This window comes from Callorhinus ursinus, unplaced genomic scaffold (genome assembly GCF_003265705.2).
Source record: "Callorhinus ursinus isolate GAN/ISIS: 27379988/994484 unplaced genomic scaffold, GSC_fseal_2.0 scaffold16, whole genome shotgun sequence".
Classification (NCBI taxonomy): Eukaryota; Metazoa; Chordata; class Mammalia; order Carnivora; family Otariidae; genus Callorhinus; species Callorhinus ursinus.
In genome coordinates, this window is record NW_027397078.1 from 20,853,206 (window position 1) to 20,865,821 (window position 12,616).

The 12,616-nt window shown below is 39.4% G+C and overlaps 1 protein-coding gene and 1 long non-coding RNA gene across 2 annotated transcripts in view; one reads left to right on the forward strand and one right to left on the reverse strand.

Annotated features, from left to right (window-relative positions):
- Nucleotides 1-331: 331 nt before the first annotated feature.
- MAGEB10 (MAGE family member B10) lies at nt 332-4,030 on the reverse strand. The gene is given in 3 exon segments (XM_025857811.2): nt 332-1,058; nt 1,060-2,137; nt 3,960-4,030. Coding segments are annotated over 2 exon segments (1,053 nt in total). The 5' UTR covers nt 2,077-2,137; nt 3,960-4,030; the 3' UTR covers nt 332-1,022.
- Nucleotides 3,141-12,616, forward strand: part of LOC141374281 (uncharacterized) — a 51,085-nt gene continuing 41,609 nt past the window's right edge. Inside the window, exons 1-2 of the long non-coding RNA XR_012381042.1 lie at nt 3,141-3,204; nt 3,969-4,136. This is a non-coding gene — a long non-coding RNA (uncharacterized lncRNA). The remainder of the gene's footprint in view (nt 3,205-3,968; nt 4,137-12,616) is intronic.

The following is a 12,616-nucleotide window of genomic DNA, read 5'->3' on the forward strand; positions in this document are numbered from 1 at the left end:
ATCTGATCCACCACCCAGCTTCAGGTAAAACTGACTCACACCAAACGACTTGCAGTTTCCCAAGGCCTCAGACTCACTGGCCTCAGGGCACTTATACTTGACTTCTCACATCTGGATCCTCCCAAGTCCTCTCCTTCTTTTGACTTGTTCTTAGGTCTTAGGGTGTATCCCATCCTCTTTCCTACTTGACAGCTGTTTCTACACTCTAAAATTCTATGGGCACAGTGGGTGGGTCTTGTTTATCCTGACACTACCAGTACTAGCAGGAAGCCTCCCAAAGAGCAGATGCTGAAGGAATGTCTGCGAAATAAATGAGACAGTGTGCAAGAGGTCTAATTTATTATGCTATAATTAATTCTACATTCTTGAATAAACTAAGCACAACTAAGTATATATCTCTCTTAATTTTACAGAACAGACCAAATAGTGATAAAGGAATGCAAAAAGATATCTTTTACTTTTTTCTCTGTTTCTTGATCCCAGCATTTTACTGCCGAGTTCTCTCATATTTGCAAGGAAGTGCCAAATCCATTACTACATTATCTTATTCTAAGTAACTCAATAAAATGGAAAATGTCCCAATTTGTTCTATAAAATAATAAAACTCTTACTGTTAAAACTCATAAACATCAATAATGTGTGATTTACATCATTCACAAAAGATTCTGAAGCTAGTTAAACCTTCTATTAAAAGGAACAACACTGAGGTGCCTGGGTGGCTCAGTCGGTTAAATGTCCAACTCTTGATTTTGGCTCAGGCATGATCTCAGAGTCATGTGGGGCTCTGCGCTGGGCGTGGAGCCTGCTTAAGTTTCTCTCTCTCCTCTTCCTCCCCCCGCCATGCTCACCCTCTCTCTCTCAAAAAAACAAAATAAAACAAAAAAACATTTAGACAAATATCCAGGTTACTACCTAAAATAGGAACACAAACGTGTTATGTACTCTCTTGTCTCCAGCCCCACCCTGACCTTTCACTAATGAGAACATTAGCTGTTCTCTTCAAACACACATAATAACCTTCCTCAAACTTCACTTGGGGCAGGAGAAGCTGCTAGCCATGGCCCTGGAGCGTGCACTGGCCATAGCAGCAGTAGAAGCCTTGGCTACAACCTTGGCTCGGGCTCGCTCTTCCTCATCTCTCAGAGCCTCTTCATACCAGCATGGGAAGGCACTGGGGACGGTATCATGGATCTTGGCCACAAACTCTAGGACTTTCATCTTGCTGGTCTCAGCATGGGCTCTGGGACCCCACAGGAACTCATAGCGTGGAGGATCACTGTTGGCTATCTGCCGGTACTGCAGGTATTCTTCTTTCACCCAATCTTTGGTGATGAGCTTCCTGGGCTCCCCATAGATGAAATTCTTCATTCCATCATATAACCCCATCATATTTAGCACTTCCCAGACTTGCTCCTCAGTGGCACAGTTGCCCTTTGTGAGGATCACGCCCAGGACGGTCATCAACAGGCCAGTCTTGGGCACACCTCCATTATCATTTACTCTCTCATCATAGCTGGATTCCAATTTGTTGACAAGAACATAGATGTTCCTGTTGGGATCCACTTCCTTCACGTCAAGGCCAAAAACCAGCTCCAAGTGCTCAGAGGCTTTCCGGAGGATCTCGTGGAAGTGATTCTTATAAATCTGGATTACATTTTTCAGCATATCTGCCTTGGTAATGGGCTCTTTCATTTGATACTTGTACAGCAGGTAGTATACCAACATAGCAACCTTCTTATCTATAGGACCTCTATTCCAGTGCTCAGTGGTACCCCTCGCCTGTGAGGCATTTGGCTTCTCCTCCATTTGATTGTTGGCACCTTCATTAAATCTTGCGTTTGAAGCAGTTGCAGCAGTAGTGCTGGTGGAGCAGACTCTCCCAGTAACTTGAGGATTGCTGGGTGTTCCAGTGGCAGGTGAGCTCTGGGGAGCATCTTTGAATTGAGGAGAAGGAGAAGAGGGGGACTCTTTCTCCTCTGGTACACTGGCTTGAGCAGCTGCCAGATGCCCTGGCTCTTCTCGAGCCTGGCGGCGTTTTTCACGGGCACGAAGCTTACTCTTCTGGCCCCGAGGCATGATGATTCTGGTCAGGGAGAGCAGGCACGAGTGTGGAAAAGACAATAGATGATTCAGTAACCTGGAGGAAAGAGGATGAAATGGTGTGATATCCTCTGGCAGGGAGATACCATCTTGGGGTTTATCAACAGCCATCTCTCCAGGTTTCCTTGAGGGCACTGCTCTAGGATCCCACAAGGCTCCCCTTCATGGGTTAGCCTTTCCCCTGAGGACTCTGGAAGTAACTAGTGTTCACCTTGGGCTGAAGCTTCCCACCCCTACCTGAGTCCTACTGGAGCTGATATAGGGTTTGGCAGATCCAGGCTCTATGGTGCCTCCCCTGTTGTGGAGTAGGGGGTGTTTCCGTTCACATTCAGCACCATTACCTTGACTTCTTGAAGGACCTGAGGTCCTCTGCTTAACTGATTTGATGTTGACCCCTCATTTCAAAGCCCTCAACTCCCTGACATCCTGGAGGAGGAACTGAAGGGGAATCACATCTAAGCACATGTGCCCAAGGGTACCCTGAGATGACAGCAATGGCAAAGCTGTGTGGGACCCTCCCCATCCTGGGATAATTAGGGTTCTCACTCCTTACTTAGAGTCCTCACCTGGCCTCTTGCAGGGCCTAGGAGTCCTCTCTTGGCTTACCTTAGACCTATCCCCTCATAGAAAGAATCTCACATTTTTGGGAGCGCCTGTGTGGCTCAGTTGGTTAAGCGACTGCCTTCGGCTCAGGTCATGATCCTGGAGTCCTGGGATCGAGTCCCGCATCCGGCTCCCTGCTCAGCACGGAGTCTGCTTCTCCCTCTGACCTTACCCCCTCTCATTTGCTCTCTCTCTCATTCTCTCTCAAATAAATAAAATCTTTAAAAAAAAAAGAATCTCACATTTTTGAAAGGTTTGAGGAAGAGTTTAGGGAGGACTCAGTTTAACATATCTTCCCCAGTGACCCCTTTGAGGGATGACATCACATGGAGGGCTCTGTGACACAGCCTCTGTTCTGTGATGACTGGTCTGCTCAGTGCTCAGGTTCCTTACCATGGCTCCTCCCCTTGACTGCCAGGAATCCCCCTTCTGCAGACCTGAAGGCTATAACAATCACACCAAGGCTCTCAATCACCTGATATCCTGGCATATGCAGTGAAGGTGGGGGGGGGGGGGGGGGGGGGGGGGGGGGGGGGGGGGGGGGGGGGGGGGGGGGGGGGGGGGGGGAGACCTCAGAATGCAGATCTCCCTAGGGTTTTCCAGGGCTGATTAAAGAGGAAAGTCCTAACTCTGTATCCTCCCTGCCTCTGTTCTCACTTTGACCTCTAGAACGGCTTGAGTCATCTCCTTCTAATAGGGCTCGTCTCCCTGGGACCACTGAGGATAAAGTTAGAGACATCTTGGTCTCACAGCCCTGCTAAGGATCCACCAGGGCTTATAGCAGGGGTGGGGCTCTTTAGGGCCTCCAGTGTTCTAGGGAGGCGGTTTCTCCTAGAACATGAATAGGGGTGTTCGTCAACTCGTGGCAGAGCCTCCTTCCTCTGATAGCCTGAAACAGATACGCGAGTCAAACATCCTCACCCCTTGGGGTCTCCCACGGCTGGCGGCAGGGGCCCGGCTCTGTGGGGACGCCTCTGTTATGGGGGAGGGGCAGTTCCAACGAATTCACACAAGGTCCTTCACTGACTCCTCCGATATCAACACCCTGGGTCCAATGTTATTATTTCTCCGAGTGCTCAGAACGAGAATTCAGAGAGCACTGCATCGGGTGATCCCTGCCTGGAACCTTCTAGAGCTGACAGCAAGGGCAGGACTGTGGGGTCTTACGTCTTTCGAAATAGGGGGATTCCCTCATGGTCTTAGGTCTTTCGAGATAGGGGGATTCCCTCAAACCTTACTCAATATCCTTATCTCACCTGGGGCAGAGCGTGGATTCCTCCCTCCGCTGCGCCGATGCGGCCCTTCTCGCTGCAAGAGCTCACCTCCCACGGAGCAGGGACGGAAGTCAGTGTGCATACATCCGGCTACTCCTGGGGGCCCCCCCGGATGGGGCGATAAGGAGCGTGACTCTGTGGTGCCCCCTCTGTTATAGTGTGAGTAGTACCAAAGGTCTTTTCGCGAAGTAGGTCCTCATTTTGGCTCCTGGTTCATTGATTAAAGGCTCCTTGGGAAATATCACCTCCTCTTCCTAAACTCTGGACAGTTTGTCAGCTTAAACCCTTGCGGAAGGTAGGTCTGCATTCCAGCCAGGGTGTGAGATCGAGAGGCTGCCATACAAGGTAGGGGGGACTAGGACAGGTTCTGAGATGTCGGAGAAGATGCATAGTGATGATAGGATCTCTTCACTAGTCAGACTTTTGGGAACTTTCTGTTCGAAAAGATCTACTTGCTACAGGAGAGAGGCAGATCTGCATAACTTTGTGAGACCCAGGTGTTTCGATCTTATCTAACATTGAAAAGTGTAGTAAAATTCATTTTAATTTTGATTCTCATTTATAATACATGTTCTGATAATTACTGCTTTGTACAACAAGGCTCTTGATATTACTATAGTTATTTATATGCCACTTTTCTGAAGTCATTTGTTTACTTAAATAATCCGTAGCCTTTTCCTTGGGATTTTCCAAATGATGATCATATTTGCAACCAATAATTTCTATTTCTTTTTACTATTCCTAACTTTTATTTATTTTTGTATTCTTATCCTCTGGCTATGCATTCTGATCCGGTTTTGAACAGTTAGAGTTGGTAACATACTGCTGTGTCTTGCTCCTTACATTAATGGGAATGCTACTAACATTTCACATTTAAGTTTGTTTGCTATAGATTTTAGGAAATGGAAGTTCCCTTCTAATGTTAGTTAGCTAAACAATATTACCCTGCATGCACGTTGACTTTTTTTTTCAAAAGTTTTTTCTTGGGGCGCCTGAGTGGCTCAGTCGTTAAGTGCCTTCGGCTCAGGTCATGATCCCAGGGCCCTGGGATCGAGCCCTGGGATCGAGCCCTGCATCGGACTCCCTGCTGGGGGGGGGGCTGCTTCTCCCCTCCCCTTGCTTGTGTTTCCTCTCTCGCTGTCTCTCGCTGTCAAATAAATAAATAAAATTTGGGGGGAAAAAAGTTTTTTCTTTACTTCAGTAGATGATCAAATGCCTTTTAAATCTTATCTGTTAATGTAGTATTTTGGGCAGTTTTTTCTAATGTTATATTGTTATATTTCTTGGGTTCAGCATCTTTTTTCCATTTAATTCACTGCTATATTGAAACTTCTATGACTTTATTTAGGATCTTTGCCTGTAAGTGGGTGAGCTTGGCTTAAGTGTTCTGTTTTCAAAGGGTCCTCAGCTGATTTTCTTATCAAGGAGAGCTAGACTGGGAAAATAAGCTGAAAAATTGCCCATCTTTTTGTATGCTTTTGATGTGTTTACATGAAATGGTGGTTAATTTTTTGCTTGTTATTTGGTAGAACTGGCCCTGACTGCCTTGTCTTGAAACTTAAACGTGACTGAAACCTTGAGGATAGTTTTGTATTTCTCAGTAACAGTTTTCTATTTCTGCTTGAACCTATTGAGTAATTAATATTTTTTCTAAATAATGGTCTATTATCACTTAGGGTTTTATTTTAATGGCTACATATGTATTATATTTATTGTAGAAAATTTCAAACATATACAACAGTAGAGAGAATAGTATAATAAAACCAATATATTTCACATCAGCATCAGCAATCATCAACACACGGCCTGCCTGGTTACATTTCTACCCATATCTACCCCATCTCTGCCACTGAAATAATGAGAAATAAATCCTAGATATCATGCCATTTCATCTTTAAATATTTAAGTATCTATTTCTAAAAGATAGGTATCCTTTATGAAACATAAATATTCAATTATACATATCCTACCTTAAAAAATTAATATCATCAAATGTCCAGTTATTTTTCACATTTGCCTGACTTTTTAAAAATGTTTTTTCTTGAATCAGGGTCAAATAAAGTCTATTCATGTCATTGCTCTTTATGCCCATTAATTTATAGATCCTACACCTCCCACATACATATATTACTTATTTTCCTTGTCATTTTTTTGTTGAAAAAAAACCTCGTGTTTTATCCAGTTTCATATGGCATGGGTTTTGCTGATTGCATCACTGGTGTCCTTCTCCCTCTGTATTTCTTTAAATCAGCAGAAGTTTCATCAGATTAAGGTGTAATTTTTTACTCTTTCTTTTTTTGTTTGGAAAAACTTCCCATAGGTGATATTGTGAATTTTTATCACAAGGAACCTAATGTCTGACTTCCTTTGTGTTCATGTTTGCAATCTTTAAAGATTAGCATATTTATCCGTTAATTGTTACACAATGTTAATTTTGTATTTCTATTATTTTTTCTGAGTTTATTAGATGAAATGTATTTTTTGCAAAAACATACCTTGTTCACCATTTGGTAATGATATTTATGGTGCTCTCTCATAATTTTTAAATTCCTTCTACGCCTATATTTTGTACAATATTATTTAACTAATATCACTTACTTCTGTTTCTTTTGTTAATTGATGATACTTATAAAACTGTCAGTTATATCAGTCTTTTCAAAGTACAGGCTTTTGGGGCGCCTGGGTGGCTCAGTTGTGAAGTGTCTGCCTTCGGCTCAGGTCATGATCCCGGGGTCCTGGGATCGAGCCCCGCATCGGGCTCCCTGGTTGGCAGGAAGCCTGCTTCTCCCTCTCCCACCCCTGCTGCTTGTGTTCCTTCTCTCGCTGTGTCTCTCTCTGTCAAATAAATAAATAAAATCTTTAAAAAAATAAAAGTACAGTCTTTTGTTAGTTGGCTCCATTGTCTTCTAACTCATCATTTCTGCACTTCATTATTTTCTACATTCTATTTCTTTGGGTTCAATATGGTATTCTTTCTCTAGTTTCTTGAAATTTTTGCATGTTGTAAATATTTCCATTTTTTGTCCACTGGGATTTTAATTTCAATAACTATATTTTTATTTCTAGTTATTGTTTTATTTCTTTTTCAAATTAACCTATCCTTTTTTCTTCTAATTTCTTGTTCTTATGGTCTCCATGTTTTCTTTTCTCATTAATGGACTTTATTTTTTTATTGAGATATAATTGACATATAATATTAGTTTTACGTGTACAACATAATGATTCGATAGTGATCACCACAGTAAGTCTAGTTAACATCCATCACTACACAGTTACAATTTTTTTTCTTGTGATGAGAACTTTTAAGATCCATCCTCTTAGCAACTTTCAAATATACAACACAGTATTATTAACTATAGTCACCATGCTGTACATACATCTCCCAGACTTATTTATTTTATAACTAGAAATTTGTACCTTTTGACCACCTTCACCCATTTCACCCACCCTCTACCCCCTGCTTCTGGCAACCACTAATCAGTTCCCTGTATCTATGAACTCTTTTTTTTTTTAGATTCTGCGTATAAATTAGGCCATGTAGTATGTCTTTCTCTGACTTAATTCACTTATTGTAATGCCCCTCAAGGTCCATCTATGTTGTTGCAAATGGTAAGATCTATTCTTTTTTATAAATGAGTAATATTCCACTGTGAATATATGTATGTATATTTGTGTGTGGGGGTGTGTGTGTGTGTATGTATCACATCTTTGTCCCTTCATCCATTGATGGATACTTAGGTTGTTTCCATATGTTAGCTATTGTAAATAATGCTGCAGTGAATATAGGGCATATATCTTTTTGAGTTAGTGCTTTTGTTTTCTTCCAATAAATACCCAGAAGTGGAATTGCTGGACCATATCGTAGTTCTGTTTTGAATTTTTTCAGTAACCTCCATACTGTTTTCCATAGTGGCTGTACTATTTTATTAATAAATGTGCTTAAGACTATAGATATCCTTCTGAGTACCACTTGGGCTGTTTTCCACAAGTAACTCTATAGAGTTTTATGTGTAGGTGCTGGAATTTTTTACAAGCTAATTATGTCTCTATATTCCTTATCTTCTTAGAATCTTTTGAATACACAGACAGAAATACTAGTGAGTGCAGAAAATTATTTTTGAGAAGGATGTGAAAAAGAAAGAAACAGAATTATTTAGAGGAAGTGTCAGTGTCCCTGGGATGTTTTGCTTTGTTTTGTTTTGGTTATATGTGATCTAAGAGACTTGAGCACATTTAATTGCTTGTGACTGAGTTGAGTTTTTCCTAGGAATGAAAAGCAGGATTCACAGTTGTAAAGTCAAACAATATAATTAGCTAAATGCAACTGTCAGAGATTATTCAGGAAAACAGAAATTACTCTAATTCTATAACTTAGACAGAATTTAATGCACAATATTGGTCATTCAAGTGATGGAGAGGCCAAACCAAGTAGAGTTAGGCAAGCCAATACTTAGCAACTTGAGGAAGTCACTCCCATTTCTAGTGTAGAGGGAGAAATTGAGGAAGGAGGTAGTGTTACAGGAGATTAGGAACTGGCATCAGCAGAATCTAAAACCATGGTTAAACAATATGATGGGAGCTAGAGCTAGAGCCATGAAGAAGATACAGCTATTGAAGGAAAAGGTACCTGATGCAGAGGGAGAAGGCTGTTCCTGTCCTCCTGGTCTATAATCTGCTGGCCTTGTTGCCTGAACTATGAGAGCAGCCAAATATTGGAGGACCTAGGAACTGGAGCTTGCAGGGATTATCTCCTGAACACTAGAGAGCAGAGCAAGGAAAGAGGAAAGAATGATCTGAGGGCAAATAAGTACAGGACAGGCATACCACATTGACAAATTAAATGAGAAAAATATCTAAGTTGTTAAATATCTGCTCTGTAAAAATCAGTATTAATCTGTGATAATAAGAGATGTTATCAAACTAAATAATGGCTAGCCACCAAAACACAAACAAACAAACAAACCCTCTATCAAGCATCGTACATAGTGGAGAAAGAATGGAAATTGGGAATTAGGTAAGAATAGCTACTATCACCATTATTATTCCACATTGTAATATAGGTACCTGCCAGCACATAAAAGGAAAAAAAAATGAAATAAGAGAGACTGGAAAATAAGATGCTTTAGTTGTCACTTCTCCCTAAAATGATCTGTAGGTTTAGTAAAATTCCCACCAAAATCCCAATAGGACTTTTCTTAAAAGAAATGTATACATCGTAAACTTTATATGGAAATACAACGGGCCCATAATAGTTGAAATGACTTTGAAAAAGAAAAGGACATTTGGAGAACTAACAGTACCTGATTTCAATGTGATAAAGGACTTGTATGCAGCATTTATAAGGAACTTTCAAAACTCAATAATAATAAAAAACCAACAGTATAAAAGGTCAAAATGTTGAGCAGACATTTCACCAAAAGACAGTTAATGAGTGACAAAGAAGCACATGAAAAGATCCTCAACATAATTAATCATTAGGGCAATAAAAATTAAAATCCCAATGAGATACCATTACACACATACTAGAATATACACGGTAAAAAGACTGATCATACCGAGTACTGCCAAGGGTGTGAAGGAACTCTTAAATGTTGTTGGTGGGGATGTAAACTGGTACATCCACTTTGGAAAACAGCTTAGCAGTTTCTTAAAAAGTGAACCATACACCTGCAATATGACCTAGCTAGTATACTACCAAGCATTTACCTGAGAGAAATGAAAGCTTATACCCATGCAAAGATGTATATATGAAAGTTCATAGCATCTTTTTTTTTTTTTTAGATTTTATTTATTTTAGAGAGATAGAGAGCAAGACTGGGGGGAGGGGCAGAGGGAAAAGGAGAGAGAGAATCTCAAGCAGAATCTGCGCTGAGCACGTAGCCCGACTCAGGGCTGGATCTCACGACTTTGAGATCATGACCTGAGCCAAAACCAAGAGTTAGATGCTTAACCCACTGAGCCACCCAGGCTCCCTGAAAGTTCATAGCATTTTGATTTGTAATAGTGAAAAACTGAGAATACCTTAAAATATCCACCATCAGGTGAACAGATAAACTGTAGTATATACAGAAAATAGAATATTATTCAGCAGTAAAAGGAATTAACTATTGATACATGCTGTAGCATGCATGAATCTCTAAATAATTACTTTGAATAAAAAAAGCCAGGCTAAAAAGCACATACTGTATAGTTCCACTTATATAAGAGTCTAGGAAATGAAAATGAATGTATACCGATATAAAGAATATTATTCAGTGGTTTGCCTATGGACTGGGAAGAATGCCAAGGAGGTTACAAAGGAGCATGAGGAATCTTTTGGAGGTGATGGATATATTCATTATGTTGATTGCGGTGGTGGTTACATGAATGTATACATATGCCAAATCTTAACAAATTGTGTGTTTTAAATATATGCAATTTATTGTATGTCAGTTACACCTTAATAAAGCTGTTAAAAACTCTAGAACAAGCCAATCTAATTTACAGTTGACATCAGAACTATGGGAAAGGAGTGATGTAGAGGTGGTCTATTGGAACTGGCTAGAAAAGGCATGAATGATCTTTATGAGGTGGTGGAATAATAATGTATCTTGATAGGGAATAGTTTACATGTGTGTATGCATTTGTACACCTAGGTTTTGTGAATATGTTCTAAGAAATATAATAATAAGAAGAATACAAATATTCAGAATAGAACAAAATGAACTTTAAGGAAACATGAATATCCAATTTTTATTGGTAATGCTTAATTATCCACTTTATTTAATCTATTGATAGAAGTTAAATAATACTTAGTCCTTCTTAACTTTGTATACACCAAATATTTCAGTAATTTTACAAGTATCCAGTTTTCAGCATGGCTGCAATGGTATTATATATATATATTCCTCAACTGATCTTTTTATCTCTTGGACATTTTAGGGCTCACCTAACTCCTTTATCTAGAATCAATTTCTAGCATTTATTGGTCATAATTAACCCAATCCCAAATACTGCAATAAGAAAAAGAATAAGCTAACAGTGCTTTGTAATTAAGGCTAAATAAGTTTTGGATGAGGACGTTTTGAAGCCTGAACTGTTAAAAAATATAAGTAGTTAACCATGTACAATGATGCTAATAAACAATCATTATTATCATAATGGAAGCACATTACTTTATAATTACCATAAAAGTACAGGAAAATTCAATAAATTATTTTAAACAAAAGAGAATAATGAACTAACTTATGACAAGCATGTTTATGATACCTAAAGGCATAAGCTCCAAAGAAAAGAGTAAGATGTGATGTGTGAGAAATTTGTATATTGCCTAGACCCAGTTTAGAAGAACAAGCTTTTTTAGTGTTCATTTCACCAGGTAGCTGGTACTTTGTTCAAAATAGGCTACTTCTCTTTGAGATTGGTCACCATATTGATAACTGTGCTTTACTTAAGCATTTGGTATGGTCATTCTCATGCAGATCATATTTTGATATTCAAATTGACTTTTGTAAATCATAAACCAGCTTTTAAGATCTAATTTATTATTTTGGCATGTAATTTATGCAACAGGCATCCTTACCCCTTTTCTACTATTTCTATCATTCCTAATTTCGTGTCTAATCAGTGACCTATCAGCCACAACCCAGCACCTTATGGTCACTACTTTATTGACAATATCTCATGTGCTAATATTCACCACATTCTTAATCTCTGTCCCTTTCTTTAAGCTTTAACTAATTACTGACTCTATTTCCATTATCTGTTTATGGGATTTAGGCTTGAGAATGAGTTGAGATTTTTGGAAATATTAAATGACTTTTAAAGAACAAGTAAATCCATCATCATATAACTGAGATATAACAACCATCAACATTTTTGTTTGAATTTTTTACTTATCTGTGTTTTTTAACATACTGCTTAGCAGTTAGGGACAAATGATAACATTACCTTTTTGGAGTTTCTAGGTCTGAAAACAGGAATAATGGAAGAGGAAGCACAGACTTCAAACATCCTCAAACTAATAGTAATGTGGTGAATGTCCAGAAGTCTCTTTTTCATGTCTACTTATATCTGGTTATTTTAGGGCCTAATCCTAAGCATGGAGTCATGCTGATACTATAGCTAAAGGACAGTACTCACAGTCTACTGAGCTAAAAAAGTTTCTTAAAAGATCAAAAATATACTCTAATTCTAGTCTCCAAGTTTTCCATAATGACATTCGCAACTACATAAAAATGATTGACTAAAACTGTACCTGTTCCTCAGCTAGTCCTTGTCCTTTGGTGAGAGAAATAACTTTGTGAGTGTTGTTCAGAACACTCACCCCACCAGCACCAGTATTCTGGTCAACACGGGCCAACAAATTAATCTTGACACCGATGAAATCTAGGAAGAAGATATTACATAGCTAACTATGACGTGGAATTAGTAATATTGCTGCCCACGTGTCTGCATAACTCAGTGATGATATCTGCAGCAACACACCTGGATGTAAAATTGCATGTCTTCCTTCCTTCACAGGAATACATGTTTAAAATTGTGCAGCAGTTAAAATTAAAAAGAAAAAAGACATGAGTTGCAAATGGCAAGATAGAATTGTTGAATCATTGTATTGTACACCTGTTAATATAAAACATTATTTGTTAATTAATCTTCAA